Source organism: Phalacrocorax aristotelis, chromosome 1 (assembly GCF_949628215.1).
Source record: "Phalacrocorax aristotelis chromosome 1, bGulAri2.1, whole genome shotgun sequence".
Taxonomy (NCBI): domain Eukaryota; kingdom Metazoa; phylum Chordata; class Aves; order Suliformes; family Phalacrocoracidae; genus Phalacrocorax; species Phalacrocorax aristotelis.
In genome coordinates, this window is record NC_134276.1 from 154,463,342 (window position 1) to 154,488,479 (window position 25,138).

At 40.7% G+C, this 25,138-nt stretch overlaps 1 protein-coding gene across 3 annotated transcripts in view; it reads right to left on the reverse strand.

Annotated features, from left to right (window-relative positions):
• The window catches only part of DGKI (diacylglycerol kinase iota), a 221,507-nt gene that overhangs the window by 143,889 nt on the left and 52,480 nt on the right, over positions 1 to 25,138 (reverse strand). For all 3 annotated transcript variants that reach the window (XM_075116925.1, XM_075116915.1, XM_075116931.1), the window contains exon 2: positions 1,547 to 1,655. In XM_075116925.1, coding sequence (XP_074973026.1) covers positions 1,547 to 1,655 — 109 coding nt within the window. The remainder of the gene's footprint in view (positions 1 to 1,546; positions 1,656 to 25,138) is intronic.

The following is a 25,138-nucleotide window of genomic DNA, read 5'->3' on the forward strand; positions in this document are numbered from 1 at the left end:
TTAAAACCCAGAACATTTAATCAATATTAACGAACCTATATCAAGGTCTGCAGTATTTATGTATTGGGGTCACATGAGGAAGCAGCTGGTAATATGGGTAGCAGACAACCAACTTTCATAAAGCGTAAGTTGTTTCTGGATTTGGGGTTTAGGGGTTTTTTCTTGGGGGTGGGTGGGGGGTGGGTGGGGTGTTGCTGCTGCTGCTGTTCTGAGTAGAATTTTGAAAAGTGTTTAATTTGCCTGTGCCTAACCCTTCACATATGTGATTGAACCTTCAGAATTCTACTAAACAGCACTGATGACTCAAAGCAGACGTGTTTTAATTCCTTGCTGAATCAGGATATGAGTTTTCCTAGAAAGATCAAGATATTCTCCAAAGCTCTACCAAGAGGATTCTATGCAAGCTTTCAAACTCATTTTAACAATCTGTGTTACAGTACTGTAGAAGACCGTAGCTGAATCTAATCCAGCTTCCTGCAGGACAGCCTGTGAAATTTCATTCCCTTACACTTTAAATGCAACAGCTGGGGGTGAAGCAGAGCACACCATCTAGACGCCATTCAGTCTTGGTATAGAGAACAGGGATAAGCATAAGCCAGATTCATTCACCACCCTAATGTATGGCTGGTGCTTTGATACTGCAACGTACTGAGTTCTTCACTAATATCCAAGTGTAAGACCTACTGTATGATTTGCTTTAAATGGGATGTTTTTGTGACCTGCTGGCTTGCCTTCTTAGCACGTACCAGTGCACAACCACATGGAAGGTACACGGGAACGGTTCAAAACTGTGTCAGGGGAGGTTCAGACTTGACATTAGGAAACATTTCTATACACAGAGGGTGAACAAACACTGGAACAAGCTTCCTAGAGAGATGGTTGACACCCCAAGCATGTCAGCGTTTAAGGGGCGCTTGGACAATGGCCCTAATAGCATGCTTTAACGTTTGGTCAGCCCTGAAGTGGTCAGGCAGTTGGACTAGATGATTGTTGCAGGTCCCTTCCAAGTGAAGTTGTCTATTCTAAACAGTCCCAGACCAGGCCCTTCTGAACTAGCCCAGAAACATAACAGAAGCAAGATGGGAGAGAGGGAAATATATGCTCTCTGTGTCTACAAGCCACCTTGGGCCCAGAATACAGCCATACCTACAAAATACCATGACCAAAGATATCTACTACCTACTCTACAGACCCAGCCAACTCGACATGTGTCCTCAGCCTGAAATTCTGGCCCATCAAGCAGTACAAAACCCTGCTGTGCTAAAATCACATCACCTTTAGAGGGAAGACCTGGTCAAGAAGGCAGTGAGTAAATGTAGCCAGACAGCTCCTAAGCTGGAAAAATCTGAACAGCTCTGTCCTGTGCTGCTCAAGTCTCCAAAAGTTTTCATGTCTCTGCCTTGTGCTTCATTTCATAATAGAAGCATGTTCCTAATCACCAGCACTAATTCTGATAACAACACAATGTCTTATGTTGATATGAGGGTGGAGAGAGCACTAGCCAGAGATACTGCTCAAATTAACTGCCAAAAAACCAAACACCTACAGTCCACTCTAAGGCCGCCCTTGGTTCCTTCACAGGTCCATTGGAGACTGCAATGTTGAGGGAATGCACAGGAGCCAAATGCTGAAGGCCTGACCTGGAGATTGCTTTCCTGCAAATTGAAAAGAAAAAAACAAATAAATGGAGTATATATCCAATATAATTACCCAATATAATTATTCGCCCCACCCTTCTCCAGAAATCAGAAGAGGCAGTACAGCATCTAATTTCAGCTTGGGTGAAATGGTGCTTGAATGCCATCTCCTGCTAAAGCAGTTTAGGAAAAGAATAAAGTAATCTGATCACTGAAAATTACTGTTTAATGAAGATCAGTTACTCATCTGGCACTAAGCTGAAATATTTAATCCAGTGGACTACATACAGTTCTGTTTGCCAGTTTCAATGGAGTCCTCATTTGTTACACCTATTCCTTATATACCACCTGAACCTGCTGAATCAATTTATGCATAATTCCAAATAGCCTTTATTGGAGGAATGCATTTATACCAGGAGCACATCATCTGTTGCTTTTACTTATCTTATAGGCTGGGAAAAGCCATCCATCCATCATCTGACTACATAAAACAAGACATGGGGACACCACTTAGTCAGGAAGGGGAGTCATACACTACTACAGGTTTTGATCATATCAGCATCCCTCAAGGCATCTTTCCGCTTATGTTTCAATTCTATCTTTTTGGTCCAAAGTCATTTTTATAGCTCTTGAGACATAGATATGGCTTCCTCCAAAAGTCACAGATGGTGCCCAGAAACGTCCTGGAGCTCCACAGGCACTGGGAGCGTATCCACAGCCTGTTTTCCCAGCAGCACCCAGCCCTGCCAGATCAGCCTCAAATAGTGAGCCATCAGGTGGAAGGAAGCACAGTACACTGCTGATACACAGCTCAGCTGCACCTGGACAGTAGGTTTCATAAAGCTTCATAACATTATTGTATTGTATATTTTAGCACCTGATGGTGGTGGACAAAACAATGTTATAGCTTCAGCTGCAATGATTTGGAAGAGGACAAAAACATGTCAGGGAGAGATCTTTTGTAAATCAGATATGCTTATGCCCCACAAAGTGAAATGGTAGTCTGTGTAAAGTGCATTTTTGTGATACCACTCCCACAGCACAACAGCTATTTATAGCATCTCCTAATCTTACCACTGTCCTAAAGCAATAAAGGTCAATTGAGCCAGTGATGACAATCCAGGTCAGCCATATGTTAAATCAATCTCTTCATTGTCCTGAAAATATACAGTGCAATACATATCCACAGTAAAGGAGCTTGGAAGCCTCACTGCTCACAGTGCATGTCCAGAAAAATCGAGTGGACTGAATCAGAATCTCTTAAATTCCCTTTCCTGTGGATAGCATGAACAACACAGCACATTAGTATCAGCCTCTGATCACCCAATGCCCCCCTTCCAATTAACAACATGGGCAAGACATTGACATTAAGGGTTTTTTTCCAAAATATTTTGCATTGGACTAAAACCTGCCAGAGGGAAGGAGCCCAAGGAAAATACTTTCACTACCTGGCAATGTATCAGCAGGGAAAAATTTAGCTAGAAAAATTTTATACCATATATGTCAGTACAACATAAGCTACACATCCTCTCAATGACTGGATTAAGGCCTTAAAGAAATAAGCCACAAGAAACTACAAAACTTTTTAAAGTATATTTTTCTGGAAAACAGTGTCCAATATTTGGCAGCCTCCTTCGTGCTGTTTTGGGTATCAGTTTAGTTATCAGTGTTTCCTAAACACAAGAATACTTTCTTGTGTCTATTCATGGTTTATAACGGCAATTTGCTTTGGTGGAAATGGGGCAGCATCACATTTTCCACCCTGCATCAGACAGTGATAAAGCAAACCAGTGGCTACTTAGTCCTGCCCTCATAACAGAGGAAGATAGCTTCCACTTTGTGCAACATAAGTAAAGGTGGCTGAATAACAAAGCTTTAGCTGTTATTTGATGAAAATGCCAACATTTTCAGCCAACACAGCTTACAACCTATTACTTGTCAAGCAATACAGACTGTAAAGTTGAATGCATCCACTAAGCAAGTTTACTAAAGCAAAGTCTGTGATGAATATTCCTAGAAACAAATTTATCTGACCAGCCTGAGTACAAGGCTTCCAGCTGGAAGGCAAATTCAGCGGAGACTTAAAAGGTAAATATGCCTAATGAACAGCCACAGACATCCCAGCATCAAGCCTTGGATACTGTTTCAAACCAGAATTAGAGATGTGTAAGCCTGCTGCAGCAGAACCTGAGACGTGGCCCACGTTCCTTTAAAAGTGAGCTGAGGCTGACAAACCTTTTAGAGGAACTTGGCACAGTTCTGTGCCAACAGCCTGCCCTTCCTCTGCATGCCAAGCTGCATTTATGGCTTTGTCTGGAAAGCACACAAAGCACAGGCATGACAATACCACCTTTTTTCCAGGTTTGTTTTAACATAAAAGCCTTAACATTATCTCAGGGATAACAAATTTGCATGAACCAGCCAGAAGTGATCCTTAGGCCCAGGAGCAAGCTAAAAATGCCTACTTTTTACACAGCTTTTTATTAGATGTCTCAGAACAAAGAGAGACACAGAGTGTCAAAACACACTGCATGAACCACAGAAACCTTTCGCACACACAAAAAAAAGTGGTCAGGCTAAAAAGCAAGCACATGGCCTTCTAATAAATGTAAGGCAAATGAGAGAGACTGGAAAATGGGGGGAAAGGGAAGGTAGCATAAATCTGATAATAAAGCAGATGCTGAGTATCCAGGTGATCATATCTCACGTTACTTTAACTAGCAGATTACACCATCTGGCACTTTTCCAACAGCAAGGTAACATGAATGGCTCTTAGTTTTCTTTGCCAGCACTTTCATCTCCACTGTACTGAGTGCATGAATGAAAACACAGACTCAATAGGCGGCCTTTACCATAGAAGCAAAAGTAATCACCATTCCCCTGATAAGAGACATACAGAAAAAGTGAATCTGTGCTTTCATGATATATTCTTTTCTTCAGTCTATAAAGTCTTCAACTTCTTTAAAATGGGTTTACCAGCCAGCTCGCTGATGTAGTGAGCAACAGTAAGGAAACGTCACATCATAAGTAACGACCTGTACTTTGATAATTACTTGTTCATACCCAGTAATCTGTAGTAGATGTAGTAATTTGTAGTAGATGTTATTATCAATTTAGCTACCACACTGCCATTGTTAACAAGCATGTGTGGACATTATGTCATTAAATATACAAAAAAATAGCTAATACTAATTCCATAGTTGATACTACTAAGGATATTATTTAACAGAGCATTTGACTGTCTTGGAAACCAAAAGCAATCAGACATTAAAGGTACTCAAGTATAATAATTGACTTTTTTTTTTAAAAAAAAACACATTACATTCTTTTTCATTTTGCTTAAAAGTCAGGTGAGTTTCAACTTACTTATTAGATCAAAGGATACATATTTGATTGGGGGAATTTGGTTTTATATCTGAGGCTTTGGCTTTACTGAGCCTTTTCCTCCACCTAAGGTATATAAAAATCCTCCAATGAGTTGTTTAGATGGAATAGTTATGCCTGAATTCTCAAAGACCACAAAAGACATTTATTCAATAGTATGCAGCTCATTTAAGTGTTAGAAAATTCTATCTGGAAAAGAAAGAATAAGTTAGTGCTGCACGTTTAACAGATTCGAGTGCCATTTTAGTTGTATTGGAGTTGCTGCCTTTCTACGCTGGGGTTCTTACCCTCCTTTTCATAGGACCATAAGTTACCATTGGGGAAGTCTCAGCTGCAGGGTTGAGAGACCATAAAAATGTGGAGTCTGACTTCCACAAGTCCCATGGTTAGGACATCTGCCAGGAGGAAAATTTTTAGGAGTCTTTTTTCAAAAGCTAATCTAGATCTTTAGTGAGAAAAGGACAGTCATTTGGATAAAAATAAGTTACAATAGCTCTGCTTTTCTTTGACTATTCAATGTAGATAAACCCCATGCCTGCCAGCTCTCCACTTTGCCAACCACACCTTGAAAATCCCTGTACAAGGCCAGACAGTACCTGCACACTGCATCAACAATTTATATGAGCCCAGGTTTGTTTTGAGGTGGTTTTCACTCCTTCAGTTTGGTGCTTATGAAAGTCATGAACAAAATGTACTGGCTAAACTCTGGCATTATTTAAGTTTTCCCCATGCATCTCTGCTGACTGCACAGCACTCCTGCAACCTGCTGTTCCCAGGTTGCCTTCTGGGCATATAATGTTCTTTCCAGCTGACCACAGGGCAACAACTATTTCACTGCAACATCAAGATTCCCAACTTTTTTTGCATTTGATATAAAAGGAGCCAACTTCAGTCAAATCAAATAATCTGTCTGGTCCGCTACCCTGTTTCTGACAACGGCCAGTAGCAGGTGTTTAGAGAAGCACTGGCACAAATTGGGTGATCCTTCCCCTGACATAGTCCAGTCCCAGCTTCCAGTAATCAGTAGTCTAAGGACTTCCTGAGCTGGAGGCTGCTTCCAGACCTTTGTGCTTAATAGCCTGTAATGGCTCTTTACTCTAGGAATGCGTTGGTCCTTCCCTGAACCCATTTATACTCTTGGTCTCCACAGCAGCCTATGTAATGAGCTCCACAATTTAATTATGGGCAGTGTAAAGTACTTCCTTCTGTCTGTTTTTAAAATTCTGCTTGATAATTCAATTGGTGTATCATATTGTGAGGAACAGCAAGTAATCATTTGCCTCTCTACACCTTCTGTGATTTTATGAATCTCTTTTCATATACCCCTTCATTCACCCTTCCCCCAACCCAGGAGAAGTACCCTAGACAGTTAAGGCTTCTGCTGAGACTGAAGCTGTTCTATCTTCATCAATGTTTTCTGGCTTGTTTATATCTTTTTTTTGGGGTAGGATTGCCAGAACTAGAACAAATATTCAAGATCCGACTGCACCAGAGTTTATCGGTGGTGTCACTGTACTTTTGGCATTGTTCTCTTTTCCCCTCCCTCATTCTAGGCCCTTTACTTGCCTTTTTATTGCTGTGAGCACTGAATTAACCATTTCATAGGTGTATTCGTAGTTATCCACAGTTCCTTTTCTTGAGTGCTAAATGCTAATATTAAGTCCAAACTTTACACCTTTTCTCCCCCCCTTTATGTGCATTATTTTGCCTTCAATCTCACATTTCAACTGCAATTTGCTGCAGTCATTCAGCATCGTTAAGATGCTTCTGCAAATTTTCCACAATCTGCCTGTGCCCACCCCAACTAATTGTGCAGAGCAGCAGCAAGCTTTACCCACTCACACTTTGCTCCCTGTGAGCAGCACAGCTCCTACCACAGATCCCTGGTGGTCCCCATCAGTAAACTCCTAGGTAAAACTCTGAAAACCACCCACCAATTGCTAACTGCCCTATTGCTTGCTACATTTAAAATGTTGTTTAACCAAGTGAAGATCATCCCTTGTAGCCCTAGTTCCTGTCCCAAAAGCTTTCTTCCCACCTCACTGGGAGCTTTCTGGAAGCCTGCATGTGCCCCCATGGCCAGACCACCCCAGTTCATGGGCCTCATGCCTCTGCCAGCAATATCTGTGAGAGACTCAAGAGTCCTGGCTTCCTTAGAAAAAGATGTCCTGCCTCTCCTCCAGCACATCATGTTCAGCTGTGTGTTTATTAATCCTTCAACTTCTCAGCAGCTCTACCAGTTTCTCTGATTAAGACTTGCTTGCTGGGTTACCCCATCAGTATTCTTGAGCCCCTGTGTGACCACAACAGTCCTTTAGGACTGGAGCTGGTTTAAGGAAGCTATTATAAAGCCCTCTCAGCAACTTCTTACTTGAATTCGATCAGAATACTTAGCAAAATCAAATCCTAGTGATTAGTTATTGGCCCTTTTGTCAATGCGGTCTTTAGCTTCTTCCATTAACCTTTCAATTTTCCTCAGGTTCATCCACACAAATAGCAGCTCAGCCTAGGACACTCACAGGCACCCTCAGCAGTGACGGCTGACGCAAGAAATTCAACTAGCACTAAAAGAAATAGACCCATCAAAACTCATTAATTACTTGCTTATGCATCTGTCATTGTCTGCTGATTGGGGAACCAGGGTGTGGAAAAGCAAAGTTTTGGGTACCTTCCCAGCCACCCAGCATCAACATCTCCAAGACCCCAAAACAGATCTTTCCTCCCCCTCTCTCAACCCCTCACCACACAGACCAGTTTGATAAACGCTGCATAGAAACTGGTACATCAGCAGTTTAGAATAGCAAAGAAAAAAAAAAAAGAGGTTTTATTTTTTAACGTTAGTCTCGGAAATGTTTTCTTGCCTCTCAGATGCTAGCACATTGCTTTCAAAAACAACCTAATTTAAGGTAATTTCTCTTTCAGACTAGTATCCTCCATTGGCATGAGCTGTTTACACCAGCTGAAATGCCATTATGACTCAAGAACTATATGGCATCACACAAATTATATAATGAAGTATTCTGATTTTCTTTTCTACAAATCAAATATATGCCTTGCAGTTTTGCCCTGTAAGCTTCAGAGAGTTGTTTCAAATGTGGATTTTTGGAACCTGTTTCCATGCCCCTGAATTGTTGGGTGTCTTTCCTTTGTGAAGACTGTCCTCCTTGAAAATGGAAACAGTTAGAAATTCTGACAATCCATCTCCATATTTTTGCCCCATTAAAAGCTTCCATTTAGCAAATAAGGGTCTCAGAGGTTAAAATTGAAAGTCTTCAATTACTGAGTGTACAAACAAAATTGAAAAATGTAATGAAGATCCATACTCACTAGTCAAGTGAAAAATACTTCAAGAGGTTTTTATAGACTGAATTTAAAAAAGGAATATTATATTTTATACCGGAAGAATTTTGTTACCAAGTATTGATACAAGAATCAAATTCTCTTCTTCCAAGATGCACAAATACCTAGGGTTCAAGAAATGACCCAGAACAAAAGCCAGCTTTAAAACAATCCAAAATAACAATTTTATCTAACAAAAGATTTCAAAAGCACACAGGACAGAAAAATACTCTTCTGAAAAGCAAGTTAGACTTTCAAATTCCAAAAGCAATCTTTACAGGAAGAAGAGAGTCTAGATAACAGAGCAGGGAAGGGACTTCAGGTTTTGCCTGCATAATTCTTGCCCCTACCCACACACACAAAAAAAAAAAAAGAGAAAAAAGAAAAAAGCCTACATTTACTTTTCATTAGTGACACTTGGGAAAGGCAGACAAAAAGTAAAAGTACTGTTCAATAACCAAATAAATTCTATTTTCTCTCTAAGGAAGGCAGGCCAGCAACTGAGATAAGACAAAGCTTTTGTCCCTCACCATCCCTCCCCAGTACTTTATGAGATACAAAAACAGACACAAAATTTCAACAAGTGCCTTTCTCTTCTCATCCCTCGCTACAAAGGCTATACCGTTCAGTGGTGTATACTGCTGTGCTTAGAAAAATCTTGTTTTGAGCACCAGGAACAAAAGGCCCCTGAATCCTAGCAGGGCTGGCAGCTGCTCGGCTGGGCAAGCACTACCGTGCTCCAACCACCTGCACACCTTTGTCACCTCCATACCACTGCTGACTTTCTTCCATTTCCTCTGGCATAGTTTGTATGCACCAGATTAAATCCCAAGGGAGCAGGCACGTACCCACCGCTTCCAGTTCCCCTATTTGAAACAAACTGAAGGAGTTCAGCAGAGGGTGGAGCAAGAGGATGTATTGCAGAAAGTGAAAAGCAGATGAAGAAAATAGAAAGCACGTGACGATTCCCCAGCAAGTCTGTGTAACAACCTTTTCCTGCAGGACTCCACCCAAAGCTCAAATTCAATCAAAAGGTTTTGATTACTTTTAACGAGTTTTAGGATCAAAGACTGGAGGCTTAGGGATAAATTTTCGGTTATTTACACAAGCCAAAAAACTAAACAGGAATGAGGGATCTGGGTAGAAAAATATAAATCATCTTCCCCTCTCCCCATCATGAACAACTGTCTGGCAATTCAGAAATGCGGAAGAAAAGTACACCTGACGTGACAATATTCCGTCTTCCTTCAACACACAGAAAGCAGAAAATTTAAGAAACAGCTTAAAATAAACTTCTAGAACTGGAGGAAAAACAGAGCAGGGCTTGAGTCAGAGGCATTAACTTCAGAATACCCAGTGTGTTTATAAAACATGATTTCATACTCACTTAGCCCTGAATAAAACATGAGTTGTCTACCAAAAATACTTACGTTTGAAGCTTATTCTTGATAATCAACTTCAGAGTTACGCATAACCATTCAAAAAAATCAGTCTTTCTGTACTGAACCTTAACATTTCTGCCTGGAAGAGAGCGTTTCACATCAGATTAAGATGAGAACATCGCCTGTGTCGTGCAACGTTACAAATCTCACTGGAATCACATTGAGGGCCTGCTGCCTTCAGCACGCAGCAGCCACTAAAAGGTTGCTGTAGGGAGGGTCCAAGGCAATCTCAGTAAGGAGGGAGATTATTCCCCTCCCTCCCGACCCCAAGGGACAGCTATCACAGGGTTGTGCCTAGGACTGAGTCTTGGAATAGGAAAGCTTTCAGGGGGACACCAAGGCAGAAAAGTGCAGGAGATAAAAGTGCAGGAGATACATCAGCTAGAGCAATGATCTTCATGGCTGAAAAGAAAGTGGAGATCTTCAGCATTCATTAGCAGCTCTGCTGGATCTAATTAAAGAGATGCTGTAACCAGAGCTTTTTTCCTCCCCCCCCCCCCCCCCCCCCGAACTAATTTCAAAAATGCTCATTTTTCTCATGATCTGCCCTTTAAACAGTTTCTCTTTTTTTCAGCTTAATACTGTTAAAATATACATATGGGGTTTTTCTTCCTCCCTGTTGACTCACCACTTGTGTACAAGCAGGCTAAAAAACCAAAACACAATACAAAGCACTGTCAAATGCACATAGCAAGCAAACAGCAGGGAGAAAGAAGATTTTTTTTTTTTTTCCCCCTGCTCCTCTACTTTCTTTTTGACTACAGTAATACTGGATGCCGCTTCTGTAGTGCCTATACAGCTTCAGTGAAAGACACGGTAAGTTGCTAGTGCTCCTTCAGGGTCAGATAAATCCTCAGACCCCATGACTTTTCCCATTTCAGCCCAGCTAGAGCTGGAAGAGATCTGGACATTAACCTCATGACAGGATATGTCATGCTACTTGGACATTATTTTAATCTGAAAGAGATACAGGGACTTGTACTGCCATGCTCTTAACTCTTTTGTTGGTGTATTATTTATTTGCAGGCGTTATTTGAAGAGAAATACTAATTTGGAGAGAAGTCATTGCACAAGACCACCATGGAATCAAAGGAAAATATTACCTGTTTATGCACTGTTTCTACTAGGAAAGAGTAAGACAACTTCCGAGGCTTCTTTCTACCAGTGAGCATCAAGATGTGAAGATAACTGACAGCATGGGAGATTATAATCCTTTACCGCAAAATTACCCGAGCAAAAAGGTATCAACTGTACAAACATCCTGCCCACTTTTATCCTGGAGCACCTCGCCCTCTGCCCAGAACTAACACTTGTAGTGGTGAGAAAGTAGGTCAATCACCAAATTCAATCCAACTTTGACCTCAACTTTTCTTGGGGCTTTCAACAAGGGAGCCAAGTGTCTTTTTCTTCCTGCACACAATAAAAATACAAGTCCCCTAAGATTTGACCTGTGTGGAAATGCTGCCTCATTTTACAGTGAGACACAACTAAACAGTCATTAAATCATGGTGTTTTCAGCTAGAACTGACTCTTGCTGGATTCAAATCAGTGGGAAAAAGTGGACTGCTTGACACCTTGAACTGTCACTCCCTCCAGATCCAGCATTATTAAATGTAAAAAAAAAAATCCAACTCCTCTGAATTAAAAGTAGTACTTTTCTTGAAAACTTGTTTCATTACATCAGCTACACCAAAATCACAGTAAGATACAGAAATGAGCTTACTGTATTTTTCTCTCCACTTATTTTAAATTTGCATCACCTATTCAAAAAGACACACACAGAAACCATTTCTTTAGATAGTAACCATCTGACGGATGAAATCACATCCTGACAACAAAGTGACCATTGCTATAACAAACATGAGCAAAAATATCCCAAGTGCTTTTTGCTGCTGACAGATACAGAAGATGCCAGGCGGGGGCTACCCTCTGTGAGCTCACTGCATGTGTATAACTCAGGAGAGTTAAAACCTGACCTTTTCTTAGGGTGGAAATCCGAACTACTTTAGAACATCTGATCTGATGAGATTGTAATATGTATGTAAAAAACATCCAAGAACAGGACAACTAGGTTACTTATTGTTACTTCTTACGTCACTTTCCCAGTGCTCAAAAATGCACTGAACCACTGTTATGCTGATTTTAGGTTTACATCTATTTTAAAGAGAAAGAAATTCTCCCCCCAAAATCCACCCTGTATATCCCCTGAAGAAATAAAGCCTTCACAAAATAGTAATGGACCGTGAAGAGAGGTGGGAAGAAATATTTTTAATAGAGCATTGCTGAAATAGTGTCATTGCCCTCCTAGAGATATTCCTCAGCAGAGGTAACAGCACAGCATGACCAAACCAACCTGCATGCCTGGGGACCTGACCAACAGCCTATGAGTCATCGAGGAGGAGGATGTGAATAAGGCTATATACACACACCCCCTGGCATGCTACCACATCAAACCATTCCAGCTTCGTTCTTGTAGCTGCCTTTACCAGAGCAGAAGGACAGAGTGAACCCAGTGAAGAAGAGCGAATATGAACAAATGCTACATAGCAAAAGATTAAAAAATCATGACTTTTTAAGGGGAGCATGCCCAATTTCTGCTCTAGCTAGGATTAAAATGTCCATTTTAGTATTTATTTTTGCTGCCCTTAAGGTGAACATAATCAGTCACTGCTGGTGATAGGGGAGTTACCCACACAGGAACTGGACTGCTAGTACGGACTGGGGAAGTGCAGATCAGATCCATCAACGGCAGACGTGCGGTGCTGTGATGTATCTGGCAAAGAGTTCACGTACTGACACATCTACATCAGCAACGGAGAAAGAGAGAGGTAATCCAATGCTTCCAAATTTTGAAAAAAGTAACTAGTTGGCAAACTTAACACAACCCTCAAGACCCATCCTTGCCAGCTGCCCTCACAGCAGGTTGTTATGACAACTCTGCAGGTGATGCTGCTTCCCAGCAGTCATGTTCAGGCTTTCGAGCCATGAAGTGGTACTGAAAGGTTAAGAAAAGTTCCTACAGAGAAAAATCCACTGGAGAGGCAATTGCAACTACCCAGTAGGATCCTTGCAATTACAGGCTGGTAACTTCTGTAGAGCAAATACCACACTAAAGGTCTTGCGCAGGTAAAGTGCTGGGCAGCAAGAGAAAAAAAATCATCTCTCATGCAGGAAAGCAAAACAATCAGACAGAAATAAAAAAAAAATAAAGTGAAATATTCTTGCCACCCTTTCAACCCTGGATTTTCTTCTTTAGTATCTTCTCTGTTCTCTGAAATTAATTGGGTTGCCCACTGCTCCCTGACACTTGGAGGCAAGCAGCAACCTTGCCAGGGACAAGAGACCAGATCCTCAACTGGCAAATATGGTGTAACTCTGGACTTCAGTGAACCAGCACTACTTTGTATCGCTTGAGGCATTATCCACAAACCAGTTGTTCTTAACTGACTAACAGTAACATACTAAATCAATTCTTTAAAAGTAATACCAAGTGACAGCTGAGTAAAAAAATTTTAAGCACTTTCAGGGAGGATTAAAAAGAACAAGAAAGCTCTCAATTTCCCATTACTATTGGGAAGCACAGAAACAAATAACTTCTATATATGGTGAGAACTAATAAAACATTTTAACCCACACCAAGAAAAAAAAGCACAGAACAAAAACAAACACCTTGTTTACCCAAGAAATTTGCACTACTTCAACGTAAATGAATTTCTAAACTATTTTAGCCTTGCTAGTGCAAATCAGAACATAGAAATTACTTCCTCTTGATATCTTATTGTGACTTGGGTCAAATCTGTGCCCCTGGGACTTAAGGTAATCTAGAAAAACTGCTAAGGGAGTGCCTACAGAAGAAGTTGTAGGTGTTCTGAAACCAGTCAGCCACACCAATATGTGAATCAAGTGTAAACTTCCCACTTACTAAAGCTCTAGGAAAAACATAACAGTAAATTTTGTACAATAATAAAGAATACACACAATCTACCATTCAATGAATACTAAATTAGATTCTCACAGGTCCTTCAGAACCTTCATCTCTTTTGTTATTCTGATTGCTTTGGTTTTTAAGGCATCTGGTTGCAAAGAGCAGTACTGAAACCACAGCCCATCCATAATGCAGTGCTTGCCTGAATTTGCAGAGAAACTGATGCAGTAATTTTGGTTATAAAAGGGTCATGATTCAAATGCCAATGGCATTACTTCAACACTGTTGACAATGCACTGCTAATCAAAGCATACAAGAGAAGATGAATACCTACACAGCCTATTTGAGTGACTGCTCATTTTGGGTAGGCTTTTAAAACAACATTGCGGTAGCAGCAATTCTGTAAGATTCATTTTCTTGACAGGTCAGGCTTCAACTTTCCAAAGTTGAGAAATGCTGCATTAACTGATGAAGGCTGTAATTCCATCTAGGGGAACACAATAAACTTGAGCTTTGTTCTTGTGGTCTAGCATGTTACCAGAAACCTTTGCTGGAGTTACAGAAGTACTACATGCAGATGAGGGTGCATTACCTCAATAAAATGTTTCAGAAGTTTTTCCAGAAGCAGTGGCAGAAAACAAAGAACAATTGAACCTTGATAGAAACTATTTGTTCTACCTTATGAGTTAATTTACAATGCCAAATTATACCATTAACTAAAGTTGGTTTGTAACTTCATTTTAAGCTCATCAGTAACAAAGACATCTTTACAGCACTATAAATTGTGACATTTCCTTTCTAGTTGTTCGTATTGTAGATTTTAAAATGCATTATAAACAGGGAGTAAGCCAGCACTATGTAGGTATGAATGAAAAGAGGAGATCTCCTCAGCCATAATTTGTTCCCATGGATCTCTGGATTTCACAATCAGCTTTGGTCAGAGCAGCTAATATTTTCATGAGATGCTGAGGATTAGGATTTTTTTTTCCTTTTAAAACAGAAATGAAAGAAATTTGCCACCTATTTCATCCAAATGACTGCATCCTAAATTTAGAGCAGTATCTTAACCTTCTAACCTACACAAGACCTTGTTCTGGGATCATGTTCACTTTAGTGTGTCCAGCTTCGCTGGCTTGAAATTCAAATGAGAAGGGAAAGCACTAACAACAGTTTTCTGATAAATACTTCTAGGGAATACCTATGGGGAGAAAGGAGGATATTTTTATTCAACACTACCATACACATGATCAGCCTCATTTACATTACCTTTTTCCGAAAGCCACCTGAAAATGGACTTATTGAGCTAATCACCCCTCATTGTAGAGCTCCCCAACATTATCTCTCCCTGTAACTTGATCTGGCAGAGACACTCTCAAGAAAATGAGACCAGAGTCTATACAGAGGGAACCAGACTAACTAGAAACTTGCAGGAAAAGTAGGTTGCCCAGAAGTAAGATGTCTGTTCCAGATGCCCTGAACCTCTCCCTGCCGTCCCTACATTTAGGAGTTTCCTCTGTCACACTGATGATCAAGTGGCAAGTCTGGTGCTAGTCCCCCCAGATGGAATATTTCCCCCCAGACACCTACATATCCCTATCTTCTCATAATTTTTAAAAGCTGCCTGACACTGAAGTAAATGCAAATATGCTTGCCATCTTTGGATCAGCTCCATATGTGGCATCCTACATTCAGGGAGCTCAAAGTGAAATTACGTTACCTCCCTTCCCCAGCAAGGTTCAGAGAAGCACAACATGACTTTGTCAAGGTTGCAGTATAAAAGGAATCAGATGGAAACAAAATTAAAGCCACTGCTGAATCCAAAGCCACCTCTGTGTTCTCATTTTACTATTTATAGGTGATATATCATGCAGGTATCATGTCACATTTTAGGTTTACTTATGCACTGGTCCTTTGACACTCTGGCAAGGGAAGTGTATATATGTAGTTCTCATTATTCCAAACAGGTTTTAATATTTGCGATTGGAGAGTTTTCTGAAGGTTGTGACAGAAATGAACAAAGTTCAGATACAGAATAAACAGGAACAGCATCTCTTCAAGTGGAGAGAGAATGGGTGGATGTTTTTTTAAATCAGAACAAGGATTTGGCTCAGACATGGAAACAATTTGGTGATTTGTAAGGGGGAGCAAGGGGATGTATAATGTTAAAAATCCTTGATGGAACCGGTTTCACTTAAGACAATAGGAACATTATTGTCAACATTGATCGGATCAGTATTTTATCCTTCAACTTCAGTAACTGTGTTAAAAACTAGTTTCCTGTGCCACTAGTTAAGCCTTATCACCTATATTCTTTACTTTGCCATTTGCATATTCCATCTTTCCATGCACTGTTCATGCACCAAGTATGTTATGCTTTATTAGGCTTTTGCAGTAAATAAACTGTAAATACTTAAAATATAAAGTATGTATCAAGCATGAGCATTCACGGTATTAGAATTACATTTAAATATTCATTTATAATATCATATGTCTCATACTAAATGGCTACCAGTATTTACCTACAGAAAAAAAAATGTCTGCACAGTTACTGGTTTCCTTTGACACTAAACCATGCAAAAAAGATTAAGTCATTTAGACACAAATAAATCTTGCATCAGGAAATCCATGAGCATAACAATGAATTAGAAAAATGTTTTGGATGACCTTGTTCACCTAGCAGCTGAAGTAGAACTAATACTTTCAATACCTCTTCGGGGTTTATCTTGTCTATCTATGACTTTCAAGTGATGAGAGTCCCATCACTTCCCTTGGGAATCTAACACACAGACTACTGGACCTCTGGGACAGATTCCTGGCTGTTGTAAAGTGGTCTAGTTCCATTGGCTTCAGGGTAACTAGGCTGATTTTTCACCAGTTGATATACTGTTACAGGATTACAGAGCACAGAAAGGTTAAATGTCATTTTTATAACTGTCTACCTCATTTAACACAATATCTCTTAAAAGACTTCAGCACTATAGGTTGTTTTTTTTTTAATGCTTAAACAGGAGAGAAAATACTACCCAATAACTAAAGGACCTTTAAGATTCCAAAGCCATTTCCCCATGTTTCCATGGAAATGGGGATCTTGCTTCTTAACCAAGATGACATTAATGATCAGGTGCCTGAACTCACACAAGAAAAAGAGGACAGAAATGACCAGCTACTCAACAGCGTGTCAGTCTGGAGCACAGCCTCCCTCCCCAGTTAGGGGTAGGACTCGATACCCCTTTTGCAATCGCAAAGCTTCAGCAGAAACAGCTCTCAGTGTTAGAACTGAGGAGGGTTGCTGCTTTATTTTTAATCTGGTTTGCTAACTAAGTTTGCTAACTATAGAAGTAAAACAAATAAAGCAATGTCATCATCATCTGAGGGAGGAAGAGGAGGAGGAGGAGAAGAAAGAAAGGGCAGCTTTAATAAAAGCAACACTATAAATGTGCTGCTGTCCTCCAGCCTCCTCGCAATGTGTCTATATCTTGGTTTTATCTAGCCCTGCCACCCATGGCGAAATGCTGGGGACTGGAAAGGATCACTCTAAATTGCTGTGTTTGAGATTATTACCATTACAGCATGAGTTGAAACAAAAAAAAAAAAAAAAAAAAAAAAAAAGAGGCTTTACTGAGCTAGGAAGTATACTGTAAATGAAAGACCCTGCTGTTAAGAGCTATTGGTCTAACAGTGTGCAGAAAGGAAGCAGAGGTGTGAAATTACTTGTCCAGGTTCAATCTTTGCCATGGCCAAGACAAGAGAAGCCACGTTTCCCCAAGACCCTCATCGCATCCCTCAGCCACTGGATAGCACTGCCCCTGTGCTGTGCTGAGGAGGCTTCCAACCTGGCAAATCTGAACTGCAGATGACTTAAGTCATATCCCTTTCTTTGTTCATTTGTGTCAAAAGCGTCCTGATGCTCCATTTGTCCCAACAGCAATAACATAATTTTCACTGAGCAGAGCTAGAACTTCTAAAAGAATTCAAGCGAAGAACATGCAAGATAAGTTTGCACAGTGCCCACCCAAAGGAGAGGACAGGACCTGGGCTAAGAAGCATCACCTGCTACACAGCTGCTGAAGTGTCAAGGAAAGAATCTCCCATACTTCGACCAGAGAAATCCTTCAGTGTGCCTTGAGATTCAGGAGAGGAAAAGGGCACTACATACAACAAATAAAACCTACCTGTCACACAAACAGGTGCACATTTGGCAGAGAGAAAATATCTGCCAAATTATTATTTTTCAGGACATAAAAAAAAGGACACCAAACCCCAGTATTTTCTGGTTATTCCTACATAAGTATTTCTTCTTCAGATCCACCTGTTCAATCCTGCTCAGAACGTGGATCTCCTGAAGTGTCACTAGTACCAACTCTTGGGAACTGCTGCTGAACTTTGATTTTTAACACAGAATTAATAACAATGAAGTGAAATTAAGATTGGATCTGTAAGCAGGCTTACCAAACAGAAGTCACATTGTGGAAATTAAAATCAGACCTAATTTATTAGTAGGCTCTTCTAGGCATGCAAAGAGAGATTGTATAAAGGAAAAAATGTTCCCTTTCTCCTCCCAAATTTAGCTACTCTCTGTTATGGATCTACAAAGCAGACCAGCCTGGGGTACTTTGCACTGTGACAACCAGGAAGTCAAACGCTGAAGGTCTCGTGCAGTAGATCCAGTAGTCTTAGATTTTTTTTTTTTAATCAACTCTGTACAAAAGTGTGGGTCCCACCTCAGATGAGCTCAGGGCACCACAGGGTAGAAGGAATGCCAAAGGTGATTTTTTTGCATAGATTAGAATAAAAGACTAGCAAACATTCAAGAGGTTTTAGGTTTGTTTGAACATGAAACTCTCAGTAGACTTTGCTGTGAGCAAGAAACAGAAAATATACACAGAAGAAATAGATACAGAATTTTCCAAATGCTGCAGTAATTCTGCACATTATTCTGGAAACAGTTATTTTTCAGAACACATATATTTGTAGTGTGTTGTATGAAGAGCTGGAATTCAGAGAGCAAGACTAATTTTCAGAGTAATATGCATTATACATGCATACAGTATTACCTGCAACAAAAATATTCTGGCAAAAAAGTAAATTTTGGGTGACTCACTTTACAGTTGTGGTGTTTTCCTTTTTATTTGAAATACAGTCAAGTCAAAAACATCCACAGAGGTCCAACCACCAACCCAATTCTAGACGGACCATCATGCAAGTGATCAGCTTGAAGCCTAGTCACAATGACAGTAAACTAACTATATGATGTTGAGATTAGACTCTCAAGACACTTTGATGAAAAGGAGTACTTAATGCAGAGGAAATGAGCAGTTGATTTGTTTTGTTTTAAACCATACTAATCAAAAGCGGCAGTGCTTTGCCAACTCGGACTCCAAAACTCACCTTTACATAAAGACCAGGACTAGAGATAACTTCATGCTTTGGGTAACCTCAGTGAAGATACAGAATGTAAACACTAAACACAATCTGTGATATTGATTACAGTAAACATATGAATCATGGTGCTGTATCTACATATCAATATATTTTATACTGGGATTGCCTTTGAAACTAATACCTATAAATCAATTAAAATGTAACCAGCTGAGTAGAACAGCAATCAACTTATATGGCTTTTGCTGCATTTAGGATTTCAGCATCCTCCAGCATTTATTGATTTTTTTCTAATAGTGCCACCATGATAGAAAAACAATAATATTTTGACTTTTAGAAACTAAAATGGAATAAGATTACACCGGTGGCTTGTTCAACTCCCTACAAATCTCAAGAGCACTGAAGGAAATCTAAGCTAGACTCTGAGACCATTACCTGAAGCCAGAAGACCCACAGATTCTTTTCCACATCTCTTACTGCTCATGGATAACAGAGCACCGTGCTAATCTACCAACTTAAAGAAAGCTAATGGATGGTGTTTGCATCTTCTCAAAGCACTACTTAAAGGGAACAAATGGAGAAATTTCACCAAAGCAGTCAAGACCAAGCATAACGTGAAAAAGAGATGGAGAGTGGGTGTAAAAACAACTTTGCCTTTCCTGTTCTTTAATTTCCTCTCCCCTGTGGTTCTCTAAGCAGTAATTTTAGTCGAGGCTTGTGGCTCTATTCCGGTACAGGATATCTCCAGAGAGGATTTTAAAACCACATGTAGGTAACAAAACAAAAAAATTACCATATCAATTTACTTTAAAAAACAAGTAAAAGCAAAATGAGCATTAGTCTAGAATAGCATACAGTCTTTGGGGTAAAAATTAGAAACACGCAAGTCCATTATGATAATAAGACAGCACAGTTATGAATGTTGAGGGGTGAAGTAATAATAAAAGACGAAGCTGCTAGTGATATTCTTGTCAATTGTGTTTGGAAGACAGGATTTAAGCTACCAGAGCAAGAGTCCAAATAGTAAACCTGTAGAGACATTTTTCAAAATAAGTTACTCTTCTTTGCATCCAAACTTAGCTTAGCTAACTGTTTTTGAACGCCACTGGATAAGCACCTCTCAGGAACTCAGTTTAAGTCTATACTGCAGCATACTGTTCCCTATCGAGATGCCAGAGCTTGCTCTGGCACTGGAGGACATACAGATGTGTTTGCATGATGCTCTGGCTGGCATAAACCACCCAGTCAAGAAGCCCAAGGTTGCTCTGTGGTAATACAAGTATGCTGCACACTGTGCCAGCTGCTCATGCCTCTGCAACACACCGTGCCACAGGTCATAGGCACACCACTATAGTGCATCTAGCTGCACAGTAATCTCAGCACAGCCAGCAGAAATGGGCCCTCCATTTACTGCCTCTTCCCTAAAGAGACAAACCCTCAGTGAGAAGGCAGCTCTCTTGAAAGGGTGCAGTAAGCACCTCTCTCCCTGCCCAAGCTCACTTAAGTGCATCTAGTGGGAGAGCAGGGGTGGTAAAGAGGAACAGAAGTAGGACGCTACAGCATGAGGCAGGCCCAAAAGTGACCTCTTCTGGTTGCTCTTATGTGTGCCACCAGTATAAAATGGCTGAAAAAACAAGTTTCAAAATATTTAGCTTCAATGACACTACTGTAATGTAAAAAAGAAAATCAAATCAGGACCCAAACAGCCATGCTGAGAAAACCAACAGCATTTATATATCAAACTCAACTGTTCACAGGCTAGACAAAACTTCCCAGTCTAAGGCCCTGTTTTCAGTTGCGTATGGGCCGCACTATCCTTTAAACACACAGGCTGTATTTTCCTATGACAGGTTGCTGCCTCAGGATTATGAGTCTCTTCAATTTTACCCAAAATACTTTAGCTGAAACCCAGAACAAAAGCAGAAGAAAACATATTTATCTGGTGTTTAAAACATGCAGGAACATCCTCTTTGATCTATTTTGTGCAGCAGTAACTTAAATGTGGCAGAGGACAGGGGACACTGTGACAGACAAGCACCTTTTGTTGGCCTTATGAAAATCTCATTGAATTTGCCCAAGGGGTAAGCCTTTGATATTTCACCCATTTCTCTTGCCTTCTAGAGTTTGCTCTGAATTAAAGAGCTGAACTGCTCAACAGTGAAGTTGAACAGGCCTTTCCCTACAGTTGCCACTCTGGGCTGCTAAACCCTGGTCCACATGAAATGAAATTAAGGATCCTGTCTCCGCTATCTGCCCATAATCCTAGCCACATCCAAATCGTGTGAAAGACAAAAGCCTTTTATGAAGGCATGATAAGATACCAGCTCACATGGGAGAATCAACTCGGGCATACCAAGTACTAAAGCCAGGCAGGAGAAATGGAAAAAACCTAGGACTGGGATTTAAAGTGGGACGCTGGGAATGAGGATTATAGCTAATGGAGGCAAGGAAATCAGAAACACTTGGTAAGGCTGCTTGGCCAAGTATTCCCCCAGTTTGTGAATGGGGCCAGCACAGCATCCAGGATCAGACAGGGCTGCTGCAAAGAGTGTTCATGAAACACTGGCCACTTATACTGTGGAAAAGAAAGAAAAAAACCAAAATAAGGCCATCAGTAATTCCTCCCTCATTGCATGGCCTGAATAGTGTTATGAGAAACAATAAGAAAACAAAATATTGAATAGCTTCTCATTCGAACAGCAGTGGATGTCCTGTGCACAGAGGGAAGCAGGAATTCTGTAGAAAAACAGCGTGCAACTGCATAATTAAAGACTGAATCATAATGCATATGTGCAAACGGGTGGGAAAATTAACGTCCTGGCATTTCCTAACTTTTGCATGTTGGATTTTGTGGTCCTGATAGTGCTCTTTTTCCATAGGACATGAACGTGTGTCCATTATGTAAACAAACACTCGAGGCTGCAATTCAGCATTGTGCTCCCCAAATCAAACCATTGCACACTGCTGAACCATTTCCTTGCAGGTGCAGCCATCAGCTGGTGCACATGCACCACGGCAAGGGTGGCAGTCACCTGGGGTACTGCTAGTGGGGAGAATGCCCAAACTCAAACCAGTTTTATCCTCGCTCTTCAGAAATACCCTGAAAAAAATTATAACATCTTCCTACAAGTGAAGGATCAACTAGAAAGGTAATAAATACAGGGCAAACAGTTGGTGTTGCAAAAATAGCCTTTAAAAGAAGACTGTAGCTAGTGCACAAAAACTAGCTTTCACAAGCAACTTAGAGTAACTCAGAAGAAGAAACCCAGAGAAGTCAGTCACTGTGGGAATAGGTTCCAACATCAAGCTGTCAAAGGGTTGTTGCAGCATCAGTGAGGGGGTGGAAGAAGAAAAAAGGAAAAAAGAAATCTCAGTGTTTCCTTTTAAGGGACTTAAATTGGCCGCAGTCACCTAACCGAGATCATAGGCCACACTCCAGGCAAGTCCTCCACCTTCATCCCATAACTCCTGCCTGCCAATAAACCATGTGAAAATGAATAATTGGATTCCGATAATCTGGTTTTTGCCACTTGAAGCACTACGTGGGCAGTTCAGAGGCTGTTGATATGCATTGTTTCTTCCTCTTGCAGAGATATGCTTTTGGTTTAAATTATTCCACCTCAAAGCCAATGCAGTGACAGGGGAATAGAAAAGATATATTAAACACCAGCATGTCCTAGGAATAGCTGCCTTTCTCCTTGCACTCCTAGCTTCTTATTTCTCTGACCAATCTTCCTCAGGTAGCATGTCTCAAACCAAGCCTTGGGGTACAGCACATCACTCAACCACCCCATCTTGCCGATTCAACTGGGATTAGCTAGCAGTCTCTCTGGGGAAACGGAGCTGTGGACTACATCAAAACAGGGCATCAGTTAAGATCAGTGCTAGGAACAAAGCAGAGGAGAGCAAAACGTACTGGGAGAGGGGAGGGGAAATCATTAAAAAAATGTCTTGCTAGCATGATCTCTATATTTTCATAGGTGGATGTGCTTTAGTATCTAGATAATACAGGTGTCTGTCTGTTCTCCCTCCTTCCTGTGCTTTAAAGCCTGTCTTAAATCAACCCATAATGCTGCCAAAACAACCCTGTGAAATTCAGCAGAAGGTCAAAACAAATCACCAAGAGATGCATCTCTAGGGCTTTAAGTGTACCATGGATCCATTTCCTCCTTCCAACGTGAACTTTACGACAATCATCTTACCTTAATACATACACACAGCAATACGTGCAATAGCCCACCCAAGATTCCATTTTAATAGATCACAGGATGTTCTAAATCAATTAATTACACACATTTTGCTCAGAACATTCCCAACTAGTTTTTCCATGTCTCGTAGTATGTAGTAGGAAGCTAAGAGTTCACAGCTTTGTTGCCAAAGCTAATCAACTCTCCACAGTACAATAACAGATACAATGAGCAACAGACTAAGAAATGACAAAATATGTTCAGCAAGAATATGAGTGTGCCTGTGCTGCAGGTCAATTTTGTCTGAGATTATCTTAAAGTGTATTTTTTCCTTTGCTGCAGGAGCTGTCAGGTCACATTGGCGCATCAATTCTGACACAGCAGTTTGTCTGGATCTCCCCAGAAATGTACCTCCATTGCTGGTCCATGTATACTGCTTCAGAGGAAAAACAAAACAGCAGCAATAGTGGATTTGATTCTTTGGGACAGCTCTGTTACAGGCAGAAAAATCCCAGCACAACTAGAATATTCCCATCCCATTTCCATCTGCTAGCCAACATATGTCCTCATTGCTGAGATTTCCTTTCCTTCAGCATTAATTCAACCTGCTGCAGTTAACTGCTTTTGGGCTAGTGCCCTCAGTATGTTTATTTACACAACCACTGCCTACCATTAGCAATTCATGCTAACAGTTGAACTCAATATACAAGTGAATCTGGCAGTCAGTGTTACAAAATGCTTTCTAGCAATACTTAAATCTACTACCAGTTGCTTTCAGTGAGTGAAGTGCGGTTCTACCGGAGTACAGCCCTGGTAAATGCTTTGGTTCATTATTTTAAAATAAAAGGCACTATTTTGAAAGAGGTATAAAGTACAGTTTTCAAAAATGCCTAATGACTTCGAAACCTAAAAACAGCCTTAGGAATTCAGCGCAACTACCACGATTTGGCAGTCAAGCCTAGAGTTAGACCTTCAGATTGAGGGCAGAGGCAAGAGAGAAGAGTCAAAGAGAGCACAAGTCAAGACAAGAGGCATCAACAAGGACACAGAATGGGAAAGGACAAGCTATGCCACAGGCTCGAGGCCGGCAGTCACCAGAAAGCAGTCTGACCTCACAGCCATTATATGTCCAAGTCCTGGAGATCCCGCTCTGGAGGCGAGGTAGGACAGCTCCAACAGCTCCCAGCACCTCCACAAACTGCTGCAGAGTGTGCTAGGGAGATGCCAGCTCCTTGCCCATGCCAAGACAGTGCATAGGGAGACGAGGTATTAACAAAGAAAGTGAGAGCTCTTAAGTCACCTAGGGTGGGGCTTTTGTTTGTTTGCTTGTTTTAAGCCATTACCTCTGTCAACCCGGGAAAACTCCATTCATCTGAAAGTCACAGGAGAACGTACCTCCTGTGCGAAGCCCTGGCTTTGGATTTAAAGGGTTTCATTTAAGCCTGACGCTGATCAGCTACAGCTACACTAAGAAAAGTAATGTCAGTAGAAATATTAGCATCCAGATTAATACTGTGAGTTTAAATTTATCTCAGAAGTACTACAGCCTCCCCTCTCAGCATGACCTTATTTTGCCAAACAATTTGTCTCCTTAATCATCTCTACTTCCTCTTTTCTTTGGAGCTTCCAGAAAAAATGAAAAAAAAAAAAAAAACCTAAAAACCTGCCTGATATGAAGCATCTGCTACTGCATTTAGAAAAGAAGAGCATGACACAAGTATTTGTAATAGTAATGTGAACAAGAGAGACCATATAAGAGCAACTTTACCATGTAAGATCTTTTGGAGCCCTAGCTGGTCCCCTTGGGCTGTTTCAGACAAATTAAATTAGTTCCATAGAGGTTCT